This window comes from Astatotilapia calliptera, chromosome 5 (assembly GCF_964374335.1).
Source record: "Astatotilapia calliptera chromosome 5, fAstCal68.1, whole genome shotgun sequence".
Classification (NCBI taxonomy): Eukaryota; Metazoa; Chordata; class Actinopteri; order Cichliformes; family Cichlidae; genus Astatotilapia; species Astatotilapia calliptera.
In genome coordinates this window covers 16010105-16032507 of record NC_137426.1, presented here as the reverse complement: position 1 = coordinate 16032507, position 22403 = coordinate 16010105, and the positions used below count along the sequence as shown (strand labels likewise).

Genomic DNA, 22403 nt, shown 5'->3' with positions numbered 1-22403 from the left:
TCTGTGTATCTGACAACCTGACTCATAAGACATGGGCCAAGCAAACAGACTTAGAGCTCACTGCAGTTTAGATTTTGATTTGGCCCGATATTAAATCCCCAGAAGACTGTTTAAAGTAAGGGTATTCAAACTTTTTATTATTATTATTATTATTATTATTATTATTATTATACCATTTTGGAAGTGGAAGTGAAACTGTACCATCTGAAATGTTGTGTTGTCTATGAATTTCATCTATAACTTCAAAAATTTGGACATCCTAACAACTTTTTAAAAAAAATTATTATTTGCTAATCTTGTGTGTTCCCCAGTCACACCATAGTTACCCTGGTAGCCTGTTTATTTCTCTGTCTGATGATAATAATGAGTCACTTTTGGTCCATCCTACACATACAGTACTACATTCAGTAGTTGGTTTTTTTTCTTTGACTGCTAGACTGAGATTATAGATTATTTTATTGATGCATGAGGGGATTCTGTGAGTTTCATTAAGGACTTGAACGTTTATGTATTAAATCCTGCTTTTAGACAAACATTTGATATTCAGATTTAAGGTGAGCACAGAGAAACTAGAGCTAAAGAGAAATTCAGCCAGAGAATCATAAATAATTCACCTGCACTTTCCTACTCGCAGGAGAAAACATGAAAAAGTGAGAAACGTTTATTGTTACCCAACACTAAGCTGTTACAGAGGAGACAAAGGTTACAAAGTTTCGAGTCGCCCTCTAGTGGTTACAGAAAGCGTTTGTTAGTGGGACCTTGCAGAGACTGAATCGAAACTGAAATACTTTCCTGAAAACGGCTACGTTTGTTTTTTTCTTTTTGTCACAACCGGTTTACATTAAGTTCCGGGTTTTGACTGGACATTTCTTTCTCTAAGCTCTCTCAGATTTGCCTTCAACTGCTTTTACAAAATGTCAGAAATCTCTGAAATCGATGAAGGATTCTACTCCCGACAACTGTAAGTACCAGCGATGTTGTGCCAAAAAGTGCACACCTGCCAAAAAGTGACCGGCGGTATCGTCTAAAAAAATGAATGATTGCTGGTATTTAAATTGTTTTAAATGACTTATGACACTGTGTGTTCTTTAATCTGCACAGTTATGTTCTGGGCCACGAGGCGATGCACCGAATGGGCTCAGCCAAGGTCCTCATAGCAGGAATGAAAGGTCTGGGAGTAGAAATAGCCAAGAATGTGGTCCTGTCCGGAGTTAAACATGTCACTGTCCAGGACGAAGGAATGACAACATGGAGCGACCTGTCATCTCAGGTATCCAAGAGGGATGCGTTTGAGCTGATTGCATAAACACATAAATATACAACAAACTTTAGGAAGCCTGTGTGATGAAGGGTTACTAAACCGAGCTGATTGTGATCCTGGTAATGGGAGTTTTGTTTTTTCAAACCTGTTTTTCTTTTCAAATGTTATCAGACTTTAGGATGAAACTGTGGCACTGATATTATTCCATGATTAAATAAATCCTCAATATTTCAATGTTAAGTGATCAAATGATTGTGCACATTTAGTTTTGCTTTTCCTTTCACGACTGAGGACACCCGCCTTCTTTATCATGCGCTGGGAAACACCTGATACATTTTGAGATTTCTCTTTCACTCTTGAGCCTTGACACAGGCAAAACAACAAATTCAAACAAATTCATTTATTTTCTTTCATTGATACAATTCAGAGTCATGGGGGGATGAGTGGAAGAGAATGGATGGATAGATGGATGGATGGATGGTCAAACGTAATACAGCAGGTGGACCTTGGGTTGAGATTGTTTTGTCTTCAATTTTAATTGTTCCCAACAGTTTTTCCTGAAGGAGTCTCATCTTGGTCAGAACCGGGCTGCATGCTCGGTACAACAGTTGGCAGTTTTAAACCCGCATGTGGTTGTGGAACAATATACTGGACCACTAGATGAAAACCTTCTTCTGCAATATCAGGTATTTTAATCTTTTTCCCAACAATACTGTGCTGATGTCCACTAAGGTTAAAATAATATTTTTTTTAAATTTCTGGAACCAAGAAACTTTCTGCCCTTCATTAAATTAATATTCAATTCATCAAGGCCAAATCACAGTGCACATCAAGCAAAAAACACCTTTCTGAGTAGGGGTGCTATGTTTTTACAGGTAGTGGTCCTCACTGACTCCTCATTGGAGGATCAGAAGCGTTTTGGGGAGCTGTGTCATTCACATGGAATTAAGTTCATTGTAGCAGACACCAAGGGACTCTGTGGGTAAGATAAACTCTGGAACATGTACTAAATCAACATTATGGAACAATCAAGAGAAAACTCTCAATTGCAGTCAGCTGTTCTGTGACTTTGGGGAGAAATTTGAGGTCTTGGACCGGGATGGAGAGATGCCTGCATCAGTGATGATACAATCTATTTCTAAGGTAAAACTTTCCATTTTATTTTGTGCTAAAGCTAAATTGCAGATCCAGCCATACATTTTGAAATCCTGGTACTTCATTTATTTCTGTGTAATGTATATAACAGATCGTATGAGAGGAACCCTAAGTGAATCCAAGATATGCTTTCAAACTCTGACCATTTTAATGACTAACAAAGTGATGCAAATAGGTTTACTTAACAGGCTTAAGAATTGACAGTTAGCATGTCTTTATTTTAGGATAATCCTGGAGTGGTGATCTGCACAGATGACCAGAAGCACGGACTCTCAGATGGTGATAACGTTATTTTTTCTGAAGTGCAAGGCATGACAGAACTAAACAATATGGCCCCCGTGGGAATTAAAGTCCGGGGTCAGTGTTGGCAATTTCTTTCCTCAAGTTTTCTTTTCATGACATTTTTAACCTCTATGACGATCACTACTCTAAAAATCTGATGCAATTAGAGATTTTTTCTTTTTCTTCTTTATCATCTGCAGTCATTATATTTTTATATTTTCAGCATTGGGTTTGTATTATTTTTCATTAAATTTACTTTTAACTTTTTTAATTTCAATTTACCATAAAAACCTTTGTCATTTGTCATCTCAATCATTAGGCCCGTATTCCTTCAGCATTGGTGACACTTCAGCCTTTTCTGAGTATGAACGGGGTGGAGTGGTGAATGAGGCTAAACAGCCAGTCCTGCTAAATTTTGTAGGTGCAAGCGTTTTGTTTCTACTTTAGCTTTTAAACAATAAATCCATTGTTAATGAAACAATCTCATTTTAATTGCAGAAACCACTGAGTGAGGCTTTACAGGACCATGATCTGCTGGTAATGAACGACTATGGAAAAATATCTCGGCATCAGACCCTGCACTTGGCTTTCCAAGCACTCCATAGCTTTGTGAAGAAAGAAAAGCGACTCCCTGGTCTCTGGTCCCAGGTCTGTAAATCCAGCTACGGTGTTGTAGTTTAACCATTAAAGCAATTTACAGGACTGTTTCCACTCACTTGTTGGTGCTTCTACAGTCCGATGCGGATTACCTGCTAACCATAGTGAGAGAGCTAAATGAAGTCGCACAACTGGAAGAGCTAGATGAGGTCACAGTACAAAGCCTGTCGTACACAGCCCAGGGGGATTTGGCTCCCATCAATGCTTTCATAGGAGGCTTGGCTGCTCAGGAAGTCATTAAGGTGAGGTCTGAAGAAAATGCCTGAAAATGTTCATCTTTTGGGAGGGGGGAGGGGGGGTTCACTCATCATAAACTATCACTGTTTACACTGTATAATAAATAACATTTGTATTTAGCTGAGTTGACCAAGTATTGTGTGTCTTTTGTAATATTCCTGCAGGCATGCAGTAGGAAATTCACACCTCTTCAGCAGTGGCTATATTTTGATGCACTGGAGTGCCTGCCTGAGGATCAGCCGACAGAATGCTCATTTGTGATGGTATACCTTTAAAATATAGATTCCCGGGCTATCAAACAAGCTCTCCATTTGACTGATATGAACAGCATTAAGGCGCATTTAATCTGTCTCTTTTCCTTTTCATAGAACGGCACAAGGTATGATGGACAGATTGCTGTGTTTGGCTCCGCGTTCCAGGAGAAGCTTCAACGGCAGAAGTATTTCCTGGTGAGGACTGATTTGACATTTGTCCAACAGAGGGCACACTCTGCACTGTAATGCAGAAACTCCATGTGTGTTTTTCTTTGATCTTGTCTGGTGTAAATGATGGCACATTCAGGAAAAAGCTGTGATTCAGGTGGCATTTCCTGGCATCTTTGTAAAGGGGCTCTTTAACAGTACTTGGCACTTTCCCTGTTTCCTTTAAAAGTGTGATTTTGTGCTGGGTTAACATTTTTAAGGGAGACAGTGTATGCATTTCTTTTATCTTTGTCGCAAAGTCTGCAAGACATCAGGAAGTACAGGAGCTACTGAATGCCTAATCTCTATGTAGTGATGAGCAACAACAGATGAATGACTTTCTGCAACATTGTAAAACACATCTGACAATTTCATTTTTTTCCTGTTACTTTCAAGGTTGGAGCTGGTGCTATCGGCTGTGAGCTTCTTAAAAACTTTGCCCTTATGGGGCTTGGTGCAGGAGATGATGGACACATCACCATAACAGACATGGACTCAATAGAAAGATCCAACTTGAACCGCCAATTCCTGTTCAGGACTCATGATGTCGGGGTGAGAAGCCACACAGTATATTGTATCACAATTCTGTAGTGAAAAATGTAAAAAAAAGTATCATAGCACATCTCTGCAAGTTAACAGGGCTTTACTTACAGGAGAGGCTTGTGATGAAGGTATTATTACAGCCTGAGATGGCTTGTTTTAGTTAGTTTCCTAAGCGGCTCTATCAAAACAAAGCTAGATATTCATCTTGAATTGATTAGCTCTTTATTATCATTTTGTTTTTAATACATTTTCTTGTTCACATACGTTATGTCACAGACTAACTTTTCCATTTTTGTGCGTTTGTCAATTGGCAGAAACCTAAATCAAAAGTTGCAGCCAGAGCTGCGTGTGACATAAACCCACAGATGAGAATCACAGCGCACCAGAATCGCCTTGATGCTGACAGTGAAGGAGTATACGACTACTGCTTCTTCATGGGCCTCGATGGAGTGGCTGCAGCCCTTGACAACGTGGAAGCCAGTGAGGACACTTAAGTCATCTTTATTGTTAATATCGCCCTAGGTTCGGGACATACCCACATACCCATGGTGTGCAAAAGAAGACTAATTATGAATAAGAAAAGAGATGTAAAAATATGGGGCATGGGTATTTAAAAAATGAGGTATTGGTGTAAAAATAACGAATTATACAAATGTTATTATAGCCTATATACAGTATTTCAGTCTACATATAAGATGTCAAGTATAAAAATTATTTTGCAGTCTATAGAAATGATATAAAAACATTCACAGTTTATATTTACAGTAAGTGTAAGGACTGTACATGTACATTTCTAAGCTTTAACCCACTGTTTCTGATGGTCAGGGGTCTATCTCGATGGACGCTGTGTGCAACACCAGAAGCCAATGCTGGAGGGGGGCACTCTAGGGACCAAAGGTCACACCCTGGTGGTGGTTCCTCACCTGACGGAGTCTTATGGACCGGCTAAATCAAGTTCTAGCAATGCTATCCCGCTGTGTACTCTCAAGAACTTCCCCCACCGCATTGAGCACACATTGCAGGTATAAAATCAAGTTGTTCAACTTTGTGTTCACTTTTGTTGTAACGGGAATTTATTGCATCTAATACCAGATGACCAGTGAATACAATAGTCACTACGGTATGTATTATTGGTATATAGTTTAGTAATTAGCACAAAGAACTGGGATTGTTCTGTGTGATATTAAAAAGTGTCACTAGTGCTAGATAAAATCAGGGTATCACCAAAATTAGTGCAATGCAGACTCCACCCAAGACCTGCTGAGGTAATGCTGTTAAAATTCATATTAGCTCTTAAACATAACAATGACCAAAACATTTGAAATGACTGCAGACTTTCTTTTGCACAGTGCTCTGCAAAAGAAAGTCTTTTTTATTGTGTTATTAATTCTTTTTTCACTAATCTGGTCTTGTAATTGTTTCAGTGGGCGAGGGACCAGTTTGAAGGACTGTTCAAACAGACACCTGAAAATGTAAATTTCTTCTTGAGGTAAGATACGATGATACCATCCTCGTGCGATTTTCCTGTGTTGGCGCCAAAAGCGAGACGGTGTCTTCACCAGTCTGGTGTTACTTAGCGTGGTCATTTTACGATGCTTTTCCACTTTCTTACAAAGCATTCCAGCGCACCTACAAAACAGCTAATGAAGTGGTTCAAGCTCGTTATTTAGTTTTATTAACAGGAAAACATTTGGTTGGCTTTCAGCAGTAAAGCCCTTGTAAGAAATTACATAAACAGTCTGTCTTGCCAAGTCTCCTCTCTGTAATGTATAATCCACAGCAGTTTTCTACTAATAATAAATGCATTCTTTGATAATTAGAGGCTTTGTGGTTTAGGAACCATCCATCAAATTTTAAAAAAGAGATTAGATGACAGGAAAGAGTGCTATATGATGTGAAATGGATGAATCAGTGAATCTGCTGGATTTTAATTGTGAGATTTAAGTACATGGCTAATCTTTAAAAATTAATAACCACTGAATCAAGCTTTACATAATGCGTTGACCTAATTATAACACACAGAAGTGTCATCAAAGGCAGATTTAAGCTTCCAGGTCGAAACTATGTCTGAGTACTGAGGCTCGGAGCCATCCTAATCCAGCCATGTTTTGAGATTTGTCTCTGTTTGTTTTAGTGAGATTAACTTAATCTGCCACGACAGTAAAAGCATTTACTCTCTTTCTTGTTTCTATATGGAAGCAAAAACTGGGCCTAGAGCAAAAATGGTGCTTGTGAGTTGAAACAACCATTCAAATTTTTCATATTGCACAGTTTTTTAGAGATAAGGGCGCTTGTCTACTAAGATAACCAGTTTTTCCCGGCCCTCCTTCTAGCGCAATCCTGGAAAAGTTTTCTGGGCATTTTTATGAGACAGATCAGCTACATGTCATAGTCCAGCAAATATTAAGTCATGGTTCATGAGGTTATGGAAAGGAGGTTTTTTTTGTTGCTGCTGTTTTAATGCCACACCCATACAGTTCTGTGTACAGCTATGAGTATGCATGTTCCTGTTCAGGCATGCTTTTTGTTTCCTGAGCGAGCGCATATTAATGGCGCAAGAACTACCCATGTGTGGGTTTAGAGTTGTACTGACCAGCACCTGATAAAGTTACTCAACACTGTCTTCTCCTGCCTATGAGTCGAAACACTCATAGAAATCCCCCCTTTGAGTCACTTTCGAGACAACACTCAAAAGATTTTTAGTCATTCTCTTCTGTGACACAGGTATAAACAGTTTTGGGGGGTTTCCAGTAAGGCTTTAGTCAGGTTGACGTTGCAGGTCATGTATGCCACGTGTGTTGTTTTTAAAGTTTACTTTCAGCCAAGTCATGTTGCAAATAAAAATCGAATCTTTTATTGTGAAGGTTCAACCCACAGAATGCATCGAACATATTATTATTACCTTTCGATAGCCTGCGCTTTGTCTTTCTGCTCAGCCAATGATTATTATTATTATTATTTGCTCTGTCACTGAATACAACTATTGCTGCTCTATTTTCCACAGGGATACGGCATTTATTAAGCGAACTCTAGATCTTGGTGACACTGAGGCCTTGGAGATTCTCGGAGGAGTGTGGAGCAGCCTGCATGACACGGAAGCTGGAGGACAGCGTCCAAAGTCCTGGGAAGACTGTGTGCGCTGGGCACGTTGCAAGTGGGAGACCCTGTTTAACAACGAAATCCGTCAGCTTCTGCACTGTTTCCCTCCCGATGAGGTAAAAAAGCAACTATCCTGGTGCCAAAAATGTAACATGTGTAATTTGTCTCCATGAACACACAGGGGCACTGTTGTGCAGGTAAGATATTTGCATTCCAAACAGTGAAACACTAAAGTGAGATATTTGAACAATAGGAATTGCATTTTTCACATTTCACTTCATGGAGTACTGCAGCATATTTCCCCAAGAGTAGATGGCAACATTAGCCCTGCTGAAAACCTGAAAAGCACTACTGATAAACAGGGTCTCTTGAGGGTCTCTGAGGGGTTTTTAGTCTGTTGAAACGTGCAGACAGAGCGGTGTCACATGTTGCTGTCATACCTTTGGTGTAGGAGGGTGCACAGATCAGTATCAACCTAAACAAACCCTCACTAACCCAAGACTTAGAACACTAACAAGCTGTTTTCTAACAGAGCTCCAGCAGTGTTTTGCAATGTTTTAATATTTATTAATGCAGCTTTTGGTATGGCATTTTTTTATTATTAAATATAAATATTCTCTTGTCTAATCATCACAGCACATGATACAGAAACTCTGCGTCATTTGTGGTTTTGGCTTTGGTTCTCTCTCTTTTTTCCCCTCCATACTTCTCTTTGTCCTAGTTACGTAAAAAGAGTTATAGTTTTATTGTTCTCGTTGAAAGTCAATTTTTACCACAGACCTTCTGGGGGAACTATGATAAGGAAGCTAATGTCAGTTAAAAGTCAAAAGCTAAACTGACCAAAGCTGGTACACGGGCAACACTGATGACTGCACGGCTACTGTGCTCTATGTTGCCACAGCATCTCAAGTTGGAAAAGCAGAAAATACAAGAAGTGACGGGTGAGAGAAGTGGATTGACTGACTGCTTTATTTTAAACAAAGCAGTCAGTCAATCCACTGACTGTAGCTGAGGTGGCAGAGCAGGTCAGGCACTAATCAGAAGGTCGGTGGTTCAATCCCAGGCTGCCTCCTGGCTGCATGCCAAATATCCTTGGGCAAAATACTAACCCCGTGTTTGCCTACTGGTGGTGGTCAGAGGGCCCGGTGGCGCCAGTGTCCGGCAGCCTCGCCTCTGTCAGTGCGCCCCAGGGCAGCTGTGGCTACAATGTAGCTTGCCAGTGTGTGAATGTGTGTGTGTGTGCTTTAAGCTTTGATACAATTTTTTATTTATATTTTATTTTTCCTCTAAGAGATGGGGTGAATTTATGTGAGAAGGAAAAACCAGTTTTATTTTAGTTGAAATAAGTGTGCATGACCAGAGTTGAAGGCGATCGTGGCTCTAGAGTTGGCAGTTCGTCTTGTAATCGGAAGGTTGCCGGTCCGAGCCCCGGCTCGGACAGCCTTGGTCGTTGTGTCCTTGGGCCTCCTGATGGTGGTTAGAGGGCCCGGTGGTGCCAGTATCTGGCAGCCTCGCCTCTGTCAGTGCGCCCCAGGGCAGCTATGTACAATGTAGTTTGCCATCACCAGTGTGTGAATGGGTGGATGACTGAATGTAGTGTAAAGCGCTTTGGGGTCCTTAGGGACTAGAAAAGCGCTATATAAATGCAGGCCATTTACCATTTACTATCTAAATAACAACAAAATAGCGAAAAATAAACTGAGTTTCTACCATATCTCTCTATACCACACAATTTATATGTTTAAAAGGGTTTCTACACTCATCTGATCTAACCCTGCTTAATACTATTTAATAATTTACAACTCACTCTTCATCGGTACATAACCTGACAGTATACATGTATGACTATTGAATGAGTGTAGATGAAATGACAAGAGATTTAAAGGTATCCTGTCATAGAATTTGCTGTATTAGTGAGATAAATGATATTCAGCTCTTAAACTGCTTAATTAACAGCAATTAATTGAATTGTTGATAAATTTGGCCATGTAGTTATTTGGTTCAACTCTCTTTTTCTTAACAACCAGAACAAAGTTGATTTCAAGTAGAAATTTCCATTATTAAAGTCACCTTTATTCTTAAGTCTCTACAAGAAAAAAGAACAATTGGTCAAAGAACCTTAGGAGGCCCCAAAAAGTCTTAAATGAAAGTGTCATCCTTCTTTTTAAGGACAAATCACTGTTTTGGCCCCCTCTGACCCTGAAGAGAAGGCCAACAACATGCCTGTTTCTGAAAAGGACAATGTTGTTGGTGCCTTTTGGCTGCTATACAATGCCCCCCCTGCAGTGAAAACTGGCACCACCAGTAGGAGACTCTCTCTTTCTCGGCATATGGACCATTTGGAAACATCAAAGCTCTCAAGTCCCTTTGTTCCTTTATCAGACATACAAATTGTGTAGTCAACACACAGCTGATAACAATATTAGTGTGACTGCACCAAAGGAAGGTAGTTGACTTGCTTTGTTAGAATAGTAAAGTAGTTGTCAGGCTTTATCCAGTAAATCACTAATGCACTGGAGTCGTCGTGCATTAAATATCATATAAGCTGAATATGTAAAACCTAATCTGTTTTCTTGTGCGTTTATGTTTGGAATATAGCGTCACCTTCATTATATGTAAGGCAAAGATCTCACCATGACAGTCATAGGTTTACTCACCAAGTTACACTTATATTTATATAAATGTTTTTAAAGAATAAAAGTGAAATGATTTTACATCTGTTACTCGCTGCAATAAAGGGATTTTCTTCTGCCTCTGTTTAGAAGACCACTCATGGCTTACCGTTCTGGTCTGGATCCAAGAGATGCCCTCACCCCCTGACGTTTGATCCTAGCATTGTGAGTAGTGTCTGGTCCAGTTCTTCATCCAGTAGCAATCATATACATAGTAGATGGTAATGAGAAAACATACCACAGTATACTGATAACCACTCACATTCCTTCTTTATCTTGTCTGATAATGGCTCTTCCTCACTCTGACCATATAATTGAGTCTTATCTCAGGTACACACGGGCAATAAAAGAGAGATAATAATCTGCTTTCTAGACACATTCAATTCATGTTATTCTCCTTATCAGTGAATTGAAAGCAGCATTGCAGAGAAGTGAAATAATGGAACTGTACTGTGCTTGTTTGCTAAGTAGAAGTTACTGCCACTCTATGCACAATATAGATGCGCATTTTTGGGAACACTGGAGAAATTATTGCAGCTATATATTCCATTAAGGGAAGTAATTGGTATTACTTTAACATTGTTCTGACTCTATTCTCCTTTTATAATACGTTGCTTTCCACAGTTTCACCATGATGGCAGTGCTTCTGTAATAGACCGTGTTTAACTAGAATGTTAAATGTATTTTCCAAAACATTATATTTTCTTCTTCATCAAGACTATGTGATTGTTGTGTTGTAGACTACTCATATTGAGTACGTGATGGCTGGAGCTAATCTGTATGGGCAAATCTATGGGATCAAAGGGACAAGGGACTTGACCTCCATCAGAGGAATCTTAGAAAATGTCCGTGTGCCAGCTTTCACTCCCAAGTCCTCCGTGAAGATTCATGTTACTGACAAGGAGATGGAGGAGGAGAAAACACGTGAATGCGATGATGCGGGTCAGTTAGTTCAATTTTTTTTATTGTTACCAACTCGCTTTCTTCCAGCACGTCTTATCTTTACATATTTTTCTCTTTCTCTGCCACAGAAAAGGTCAGACTTGAGGAGTTGAAAGGAAAGTTGGCCTCGCCCTCTCTGAAGAGCTCAGCTCAGATGTACCCTATCGACTTTGAGAAGGTAGGGCAATAGGACAATGACACCTCTGCCTCAGACTTCAGAGAAGCTGCAGATAGTGACATCTTGATCTGAGCTGATTCAACAGTGGTTTTAGCAGGGTAGAGTTATATATTTTTAAACTGTCCCTCCTGCTTTCAAAAATTGTAGCAATATAATGATTATTGAGTCAGACAACTCAGATATAAAATGTGTACTTTTATGTGAGAACTGGTTTGCGGACTGTCAAACAGCATACACAGACTCCTGAAGGCAGACTTCCCTTAATAAAACATTGTCACTCTAGACATTAAGTTACGTTTTGCACTTGGCTGGCATTGTAAATATTCATAAAAGTTCATCTAATCTAGAAAGTTATTTAGGAGTGTAGACTAGATATAATCCCCAGTTCCCTAAGCAATCGTTTCCTTCCAATGTATTTCCTAAAAGTCAGTCACACCTTGGAGTAAAGCGATTTTCTTAATAGGACAGCATTTTCCCAGTGACAGTATCCCTAACACTCTATATTCTTCCTTGATATCCTCTGGGAAACATGGCCACAAAACACATTCAAATGAGGCAACCTCATGGTTTAAGATGCCAGCCATACACTTTGTTCCATTTGTTTTCTCCATTTCCTCTCGTCTTTCTGTACTTGTAAACTTTTGAATGCCAGGTAAAAATAATTTCAATAGTTTAGCTTTAACTACAAATGCATGATAAGTTAAAAAATTAAGCAGACATTGGTGTTGCTGCGCATTGGCCAACTTGAAAAACAAAGTAGAACATCTTGGGTCCAGTTTCAAGTTTTGACTCCAGTTAGTAGCTTAATTAATAAATGATAAAATAAATGGAAAAAAAAGAACAGGCTCTAAATCAACTATAAATCTATATCCTCCAAGACTTAGTGTAACTATTAACTCAAAATCTGTTTAAATAAAAATTAACAGTTGTAAGCATAAAATTTTTTTGCAGTAAATGAGCCATTTCCTTATAGCGCCATTATATTTGTTCAATTATTCCTCCCTACTGGAACTTTTTTCCTCAGCATCTGACATGTCCTGTTGGACAGGACTGGATCCTGTAATAAATGTAATAGCCAACATCTGGACACTGGGCATAACAAAGTCTTTTCTAAACGAGTTTACAATAAACTCTGCCCACAAAGTAGCTGTACCATATTACCCCATGAATAAGATACTGTTGCTCAACAAAAGGTAAAAGCAGGTCAAGATGCCGCTGCTGAGTGATAGAGATTGTTATTAAAAGAATTTAGAGAAGGTAAATGACTTTAAATGAGATTCTGATAACACATGCAATCAACCAAGAGAGGCTCTAATGAAGGTGCATGAGGTAAGTCAGCTAAATATCAAATGTTGTCTTGAATAAGAACAAGACTCCCAAACCCACTTCTCTTCATCTTTATCCCTCTGTGCCCTGGTCAGGCTGTGGATAGATGGAATGTGTGTAGGAGGGTTTCAAAGGCATCAGGTTGCCAGCTTGGAGCTTCCTCACAACCCCTAAAGCAAACCTGGAGTGACAGTCACCTCCTAGCTTTTGTAGAGCCGCACTAGCAGAGGCATGACCTCACTGGCCACGTCGATCACAACAGGAATCTGATTTCCACTGCTTTCTGACAGGGTACTAAGTCATATATCAGAGTGACTGAAGCGACATAACAACAAAGCAGGCAAAGCTCAAAGAGGGCACAGAGAATGACATCACTGAGTATGTCACTGGACGTGGACGTGGCTTTGAACTGTCCCACTAGCAATTTATAATGTTGTTAATACTGTTAAGCTGCCCTTCTGTTTTTTGTCATTATATGTAATTGCTGTTCATGGGTATTAAGCTTCATAGTGTTATATCTTAATTAAAAAATATTTAATGTTCCTACTCATACAGGATGATGACAGCAATTTCCACATGGACTACATTGTTGCTGCATCTAACCTGAGAGCAGAAAACTATGACATCCCTGCAGCTGATCGTCACAAGGTCAGTAATTGTATGTATACATAGTAAAAATAAAAGAAAAATATGGACAAAGATCTAAGAGATGAAGCTGAGCCGAGGGGCGAATGAGACAAAACAGACCTGCCGACTGCTCCCCCTCCCTGTAGGTCATGTTTTTCCTAGGTGCTGCACACACCTGCCCTAAAGCCACAAAAACAGACCCCTCACCTATTGTTCACAGAGCAGAACTAATCACGGCACTTTACCTGTCGCCTGGGAGGTGACACCTGAGCCAGGCCTTGTACCAGCTGCCACAGTGACATACACAGCCAACACATGAACATGGATGGGGGGGGAGTTACCCCTAGGAGATGGGGGACAAAACAGAGTTTGCCTTGTGTAATCAGACATTTCCACATTTTGCGTCTTCTTTGGAAATAACTTCTCCTTTAGTCACAATTTAACCAGTACATAATAAACATACAGTATATCAGTAATGCAAGACCACATGAGGGCTAGACTCTAATATATTTGTAACTGTCAAAGGTAAAAATACTCATCATGCAACATCATCAGTATATTGTATATATGTATGTATATACAGCTAGGTCCATGTTTTGTTGGACCAAGACACAATTTTTGTTGCTTTGTCCACTCAGTTCTGGAAAAATGTGACTAAATCTGAGCAGAGAGTAAAGACCAGTACATTTCAGAAATCATCCTGCTGCTTCTGTCAGCAGTCACATCATTAATCATCAATAGTGGCCCGGATCCACTGGCATCCATCCCTACCCATGAAATAACCTAGCCTCCATCATGTGTGACAGATAAGGTGGCATGCTCTGAATCATGAGCTGTTTCTCTCCTTCTCTATACTTTTGCCCTCCCATCACTCTGGAACAAGTTCATCTTTATGTCCATGGTTTTTTTTTTCAGAACTGTGCAGGTTCTTTTAGATATTTTCTGGCAAAGTTTAATCTGGTTTCTTGTACAACCTTGTACATTATAAAGTTTTCCTTTAAAATTTGTGATTGGTATATTTTTCTTTCTATTCAATTCAATTTTATTTATACAGCGCCAAATCACAACAACAGTAGCCTCAAGGCGCTTTATATTGTAAGGTAAAGACCCAACAATAATGCAATAAAGTGCCTCATATTAAAGTTGAAGTGAAAAGCTATAAAATACAAATTCAGCACTTTGAATCAACTTCAGATGTTATATCTGATTTATATGTCCATACGTAACAAGGGGACAGGTCTTAATTGACTGATAAGCCATGAAATTACTTGTAAACATACCTGTAACTAAAATAAAAGACAACTTCTAGTACTTCAGAACTAACAGAGTAAACAAATTAAGTTTCTTTCTACCAGTGAAATGTTGTAAAACACGAGTTTATATTTGTTGGATCACGTTAGGATTGTACTGAAAGTGACTGAAGATAACTGAAATATTTTCTTGCCACTACATGACACTGCGATGTGAAACTGAACGTTCCACTGTCACCTTTGCAGAGTAAGCGCATTGCCGGAAGGATCATCCCTGCCATAGCCACCACGACAGCCGCGGTGGCAGGCCTCATGTGCCTGGAGCTGTATAAGCTGGTTCAGGGTCACCAAAAGATCAGCTCTTACCGCACGGCTTACATCAACCTGGCCGTCCAGTACTTTGTCATGTCCCAGCCGAGCCGGCCTCAGCAGTTTGAAGTGAGTAACAGCTCCATATGACCACAGCTTTATTTTAGTTATAGTGGTTTTAGGGAAGAGATCAATAAAGCTTTCAGTCACATATAGGACCTGAGTAAGGCACTTCATAAAGTCTGACAGACCCTTACTGTGTAACGTACTTTCATAATTTAAACCTGTCTATTTTGAGGATAAATCTGGTGGGTTCTTTGTAGATTCATGTCCTTCCTTTTTTAGTGGAAAGCATTAAGCCATGAATGAGTGCTCTCAGAGTAAAAACCCACTTTTGGCCCTCAGTATCTTGAATATACTGTAAGCCCATTCTTTAACTAGCTCAGTATAATCCTTAGCATATTTCAGTGCAGGCAAGACATAAAACAGATCCATGCATGTTTGGACAAATTAAGTGAATTCAAAGCAACCCTATTCCCTGAAGCCAGTGTCCTTCTGGGCTCAGTACCACATGCTAGACACATTTAAGGTCAGGTTTGAGAGAATATCATGCCAATTAATTTTACAGCACTCTTACATCTCACTGTAGGTCATCTCTGGAGGTAATCAAATACTAGACTGGAATGCTCCAGCTTTCCCACTCAGGGCACTAAACCTCTGACAGGGTCAGTAGTTGGGGTAACTGTGTCCTGTGGGGCTTGAGGGTACTCTGAGACATTGTGGGTCTGGTTTCAGCTTTGGTTACAGGGGAAAATTCAGCCTCTGCATAAAACGCTGTCATGATGACAGAAGCAGTTGTGACTTTTGGAGGTTTGGAGGTTCCAGACGTGCCTTCTTCCTCTCTCCGTTCTTACAGTTGTTGCCTGTAAATTTGTTGATGTTTGCATATACTTTTCTATTTTTTCATGCCTTCTGAAATTTTCTTAGATGTATTAACATTTCCAAAGCAGCACGGGACACTGGATAGAGTCAGTCATTAAAATAATCAGTCACAGTGACAGAGTAGCTGACATTATCCCAGCCAGAAGGTTTATTCAAGTATTCAAGTACTGAATTGGACAGATGGGCAGACATTAAATTTTTCAGACGCAGGCTCTTTCTTCATGGGTTGAGGCTCTGGGTTTTAAGCTTTTGTTTATTCAACAGAGGACCCAAAGGAGACAGGACACCCACAGCCAGAACAGCATTTTTAGAGTTAAAGATAAATCCTAAAGTAATACCGGAAGACATTCATATATCAGGAACACACATGCAATTATATGAGAAACAGAGAATGAGGGTTAGCTGCCAAACCTTCAGCCATATAATGTGGGACATAGTGCCAAAGAAAACATTTTGGTTTTTGTGATTACTTTAAATTCATAATTTATACCAAGCTTTGTAATTGATAGTCTCTCTTTATTTGTTTGTATTTACTCTTTCAATATGGCATCAATTCTAGTTTCTCATCCGTCTATTTATTGTAAAAATAGTTTGAATGTGCACATGTCATTATCATAAGTATATCAGCAACAACATATATTTTGACTAGTGGAAATAAATTAGATAATTTTATTTATGAGATTGTAATTGGCAAAGTTTTTATTAACCTTTTTAAGGGATCCTTAAAAAGCCAATAATAATTTAACCTAAATATTGACACAGATTTTGGCCTCAGATATCCAGTATGAGACTAACTTAATCACCCGGGGTCAAAGGTCCAGGGTGTCTATTCCTTTGTTGATATATAGATATTTTTTAACAAATTGATTCCCTGTAAACATCCCCTATGCATGAATGTGGTGTAGATATTATGTGACTAGTTAAAGAGATCACATAACATAAGATTTCTGAGTCCTGCAATCCTTCATTAACGCATTCATGTGCTGAAATAAATTAGAGTGGAAATATACATAAATGGTGTACATATAAATGATTTTAGATATTATAAATTAGACAACGACACAGAAGGCAAAGCCATTTCTTTTATATTCTCTTATCTCTCTAATCTAAGATTAGAGTTTTTGGGAGACAGCCTTTGAAGCAACTGCAGGCATGCAGCTGTTAAAAATCACTGATCAGACATGCAGTATTAAGGTCTCAGTTTACTTTTGCAATGGCTAAGACCTCTCCCCTTATGAGATCAGTCTCAGTTCATTAATATCAAGTAACAACAGTCACATCTTGCTGGTTGTGCAGGTGGGCCACCCAGTGTTGTTCCAAAGTGAGTTTAATGACATTACTCCATTGCTAGATTCTGGGCAGTCATCATAACTTTACCTGTAGTGCCACAGTTCTGATCGCCTAAGTGCTTATGGAAAATGTGTTTTTAATGTGGTCATACACAGCTGTCACTAAATAACCCTTTAACTTAGCTCTTAAACTAAAATAAATGACTCCCAATGCCCCCATTGTCTTAATAATTTTCCAGGATTTCTTGCAGCTGTTTGGCGAAATATGAAAATGTCCTGGTATTTCCCTGCTGCTGTGCTCTGTATAGAGGTAGAGATATGTAAACAAGAGGTTTGTCCTTGTCTGCTCAACACTCTTTTGCGTAGAATTCCTCCCTATGTTATGTTTTTCAGTTGGGGAGACAAGGCCCAGACATCAAAGGCAGACCTAGAGTAACAAGTTCCTAAAACCTCTTTTACTAAAGGATCATAATATAATACAGCCATAGACTGCTGACTGTAATTAATGGTGCACATAGCCAACCATTAGTCCCATAAGTCCCACTGTGAAACCTCGAGCCAAGCATTTTGTGCATCGACAAAATGTATTGACATTTTTTTTAAACCAGACATGATGAGCAGCAGCAAGGTAGTTTTCACAAAGACTTCCATACAAGGAGACATTTTTGCAACCAAAGTAGTCTCTTTTTAGAGAAGCAGAAACATGTTTTTTATACTGTAAAAAATATGAGTTTTTCCATCTGTGTTCTGGTCCTAAAGCTGGCAGTGAACATGCCTGGTAAACACAAAATGTTTGCAGTTCCACAAAAATGGCAGAGTTGCTCACTAAAAAGGTCCCACTTTAGGTTCAGTCCTCCACCCAAGGACACTTGGCACACAGAGGAGCCAGTGATTGAAGGGCAAATACTCACACAACCCTTTCCACCAACTGAGCGACAGTTGTCCCATATAGTATAATCCATGCCAGCTCTCTCATTCAGTCAAATGTTGAATCAGCTCTGTGACTACCTCAGCTGCAAGTTTAAGGCCGCAGCAACAATGTCCTCTCTGTGCCCTTCACACAGAACAGTCAGCTGCAGCTGCAGATTATTTTCAAACATGCAGGGCCTGTTTTTTTTTTAAATTTTACAAACCAAAGCCACCTTTACGTTTCACCTTCAAGGTTACAGTGGGGAGAGTTTTAGGGGCCAAAAAAACCAACAGTGATTAACTGGCTGTACTCTACCAACTCAGTGCCTCGCAAGTGGAGCATTAAGAGATCAGTACTTCCCTTAATAGTTGGTGAGGCCAAAACAGATTTACTTGAACAAAACTTTTAAAAAAATCATGTTGTCCAATGCATTGTTTGTAAACATATCAAACATAGTAAGTATATTTGAATAATCAGTAGTGATAATAATTCTGCTTCCTAGGGACAAAAAAAAAAATCTAATTAAAACTATGTACTCTTTGTTTCTAGTTGGACTCATTTTCTGAGATTTTCTGGTACTAAGTCATTAAAGGACATTTCAAGAGCAGCAAAGATTGATGAGTGCCGCTGTAACTGAGCTGCAGCCTCACTAAAATGCAGAGAAACATCACCTGAGGCAGGCAGAGGAGGACATGTTTCAGCTGTGTGTTAAATATCTCAATCTTCAACCCCTGTAGCACCTTGCCAACGCTCTATCAGAGTACGCTGTCTTTACTTGTCTGCTAGGATGCCTGGTAGTTGTGTTCCATGGAAATACTCCGTCTTACATGCCTGTGCACACATCCTCCACACTCTACTCCTAACTTTGTGCCCTTTCACGCTTCCTCGGTGCCCCACTTCCCCACTTTGCCCTTTCAGTCTCTAATTGAATTAGCAGAGTTGGAGGCAAGACTCTGGAGGCGCTCGTCGGTCAATGGTCACACCGCTTCTTTGTTAATTACCTGCAGAAATGATGGTTATTTCCTGCCTTCACAGGAAGCAGTGCATTGAAACCAGATTTCCCAAAGAACTCTATGTAATCTTGCTGTCGGCAGAGAATCAGGAGGAGGCAAGGATTTTATGTCCATCTGCTCCAGTCTCTGTTTCTAATAAACCTTTTAGTCACAACTTACTTCTTTGTTTGGATTTAAAAATCTGAAAAAAGGAAGACTGTTTAAATTTGCTGAGTAGACATTGTGTCTGTTTATTTTTTTTATTTTTTTTTAATGTAGAAAAGAAAACCCACGGCCAACTGATTTGTGATTTGAGCGTAATTGAAGGTCACACATCTGTCACACAAATAACAGGGAATGGCTTAAAGACAGAACAAGAACAACAAAGGAGGAGATTTGCCTCACATGTGGTTAAATATGTGTTGGTCTCCTTGGACTGTGCCAGTAAAGAAATGGGGTGAATATGATCCAAGGCCTTCTGGATTCCCAGAGGAGTGCAGAGGCCATTGTGCAGTTTGTAACTCAAGACCCAGACATGAATAGCGCTTGTGGGATAATGAGTAATCTGTGATCAACATATGCGGCTTGTGCCTTCTGTTGTTTTCCACGGTTTATTTGGAGGCAGTATTGTTTTGGTAGAATGCTGTTAAGTCAGATGTTTTCTCTACTGCATTGTACTGTTATTGTTGTGCGTTAGTTCCCCATCTATCTTCTCTTTCCCTTTTTGTGTCATCAACAACGATATTGTGTCTTTGCACTGGTTGTTTATTTATGTAGCAACAGACGCAGATCAGATCAGACTGGATATAGCAGATCCAGAACATTGTTAAACACAGACCGTAGGAGGCAATAAAAGTCGCTACCCAGATCTTTTATTTAGCACAGTGTGCGATACATCTCAAAACTCACAAAACTCCATTTATTCAAACTGATAAGCCACCAGTGCTCGATCTAGCTAAATTATCCTCAGTAGTATTTTTCTCTTCCATACATTTTTAATACAGGGGCAATATGGCAGCTGCAATTCAACTAATTGTGTTCAAGTGTGTGTCGAAACTGCTGCGTCATTGGCCTTGATCTCCACCTTTCCTGTAGGATTTCAAAAACTCCGAATCTTTGAAAAGGTTGTGAATTGCTCATTGTCCACTCAAACTCTTCTGTGCAAATATTAAATTGTTTTGGATTTTAAATTGCAAATGTAGAGGACAGAATGCATGACTTTCTACGTGAAATGGGGCATAGAATTGTCTTCTTGCGATTTTTGCAGATATTTGAAGATGATACAATCATTTTAGGATGAAAGAACTTTAGCTGTTTATACCTACATTCATTTCTACTTTTGAACTATTTCAGACTCGAATTTATAGATGAAATTATTTTATTAATAAACAGGAAAGATTTACTTTTCAACACAATTGTACAATCAATTAAATTAGTCATAGCTTTATTTATGAAGCACCTTTCAAGGATGTTGCTGCAGTTTAAAGTGCTTCACATATGAGTGATAAGCTGTTAATTAGACATAACACAGTTTAATAAAACAAGTTTCTGGGTTCAAATCCAGGCTTGGGGCTCTCTGTGTGGATTTTACGTGTTCTCCCTGTGCTTTAGTGGGTTCTGTCCAGGTGCTCTTGTTCCAAAACATGCATGAGTTAGGTTAACTAGAGATTCTAAATTGGGCGTGATTTTGAGAATGGGTGCTTGTCTGTCTCTCTGTGTTAGCCCTTCAACAATTTGATGATCTGTCAAGCTGCCTCTACAAGCATTTTGTGTCCTGCATGTCAGAACTATCAGCAGATTCATGCTGGAGGACCTGAGGGGCTACATTGGGTAATGCACAGTGAGACTTATATACTGGGGTAAGATCACGAAGTTCTTTTAAAACAATTAAGATTATTTTAAATATGGAAACTGACAGGCAGCCAGTTTAAAGACTACTACGGTGTAATGTGCTTTCTCTTTCGGGTCCTAGTAAGCAGTTTGGCTGCCAAGTTCTGAATAGCAGATACTAGAATACATTGTATTGTATACAATACATTGTTTGATATAGAGAGATCAAATACCATTAGAGTAATCAGGCATACTAGATATAAAAGCATACCAGATTTGAAAGCGTATGAACGTGTATCAGTTTCTCTGCATCACTCAGAGAGAGAAAAGGACGTAATTTAGCAGCAATGCTCAGAAAAACTGCAAAAAAAACATCAAGAAAAAAACCAAGACCTAAATATCAGACTTTACAGGCCTCACTTGGTCATTTTTATATTTCACAACAGTGCAACTAGAAGAAGATGAAAACAGTATGGTTTGTTTGGAAGGGTTGCCAGAAGAAAGCATCTTCTCTCTTAAAAGAACATGGCATTACGACTAAGGTTTGCAAAGTTGCATCTGAACAAACTCCAAGACATCTGGAACAATGTACTTTTGATAGACACGACCAAAGTGGATATGCTTGGTCATAATGCACAGTCCCATGTTTGGCAAGAACCAAACACAGCATATCAGCACAAACACCTCATACCAACTGTCAAGCATATCAGCACAAACACCTCAAACCAAATGTCAAGCACGGTGGTGGAGGTGTGATGATTTGGGGTTGTGTTGCAGCCACAGGATGTGGGCACCTTGCTGTCATTGAGTCAACCATGAACTCCTCTATATAACAAAGTGCTCTAGAGTCAAATCTGAGACCATCTGTCTGACAGCTAAAGCTTGGCTGAAACTGGGTCATGAAAGCCATCTATAAATGAATGCCTGCAAACCTCAAAGAACTGAAGTAATGTTGTAAAGATGAGTGGGTTAATATTCCTTCAACGAAATGTGTGAGACCGATAAAGTCATATAGAAAACAGTTGCTTGTGCTGCTAAAAGTGATTCTACACCTATTGAGTCCTCTGAAAACTGGAAAACTTCACGTGAGTGTAAATGTTAAAAAGTAGCAGCCTGAAAATCGATCCCTGAGGCGCCCCACTGTTTTCATTTATACGTTTGAGCAATATTAATATATATTCTCACAAATTATTTTATACAAAGATCCATCATGAAAACAGAAAAATATTACAGTATTTGTCTTAATCCCTTTCTCCCATACTTCTTGGTAATTCATTTTTCCCATGTTCCAACTTCTGTTGGAAACTCTTTAAAGCACCAATACTGGTTGGAAATGACTCAAGATGAGTGCAGGTTTCTACACTTTTCATGAGGTTGTGAGTTTTTAAAATTTACCCATCAATTCACATCCTTCTTTTTCTTTCTTTACCTTAATTAAACA

At 39.3% G+C, this 22403-nt stretch overlaps 1 protein-coding gene across 1 annotated transcript in view; it reads left to right on the top strand.

Annotated features, from left to right (window-relative positions):
• The first annotated feature begins 774 nt into the window (after positions 1-774).
• uba7 (ubiquitin-like modifier activating enzyme 7) overlaps positions 775-22403 on the top strand; it is a 33288-nt gene continuing 11659 nt past the window's right edge. Inside the window, exons 1-21 of the mRNA XM_026167508.2 lie at positions 775-961; positions 1102-1270; positions 1813-1947; positions 2137-2243; positions 2314-2404; positions 2641-2773; positions 3018-3115; positions 3197-3346; positions 3433-3597; positions 3757-3855; positions 3961-4041; positions 4450-4605; positions 4911-5076; positions 5422-5618; positions 6021-6085; positions 7601-7811; positions 10458-10532; positions 11108-11309; positions 11399-11487; positions 13369-13461; positions 14937-15128. Coding sequence (XP_026023293.2) covers positions 915-961; positions 1102-1270; positions 1813-1947; positions 2137-2243; positions 2314-2404; positions 2641-2773; positions 3018-3115; positions 3197-3346; positions 3433-3597; positions 3757-3855; positions 3961-4041; positions 4450-4605; positions 4911-5076; positions 5422-5618; positions 6021-6085; positions 7601-7811; positions 10458-10532; positions 11108-11309; positions 11399-11487; positions 13369-13461; positions 14937-15128 — 2721 coding nt within the window. The 5' untranslated portion in view covers positions 775-914. The remainder of the gene's footprint in view (positions 962-1101; positions 1271-1812; positions 1948-2136; positions 2244-2313; positions 2405-2640; positions 2774-3017; positions 3116-3196; positions 3347-3432; positions 3598-3756; positions 3856-3960; positions 4042-4449; positions 4606-4910; positions 5077-5421; positions 5619-6020; positions 6086-7600; positions 7812-10457; positions 10533-11107; positions 11310-11398; positions 11488-13368; positions 13462-14936; positions 15129-22403) is intronic.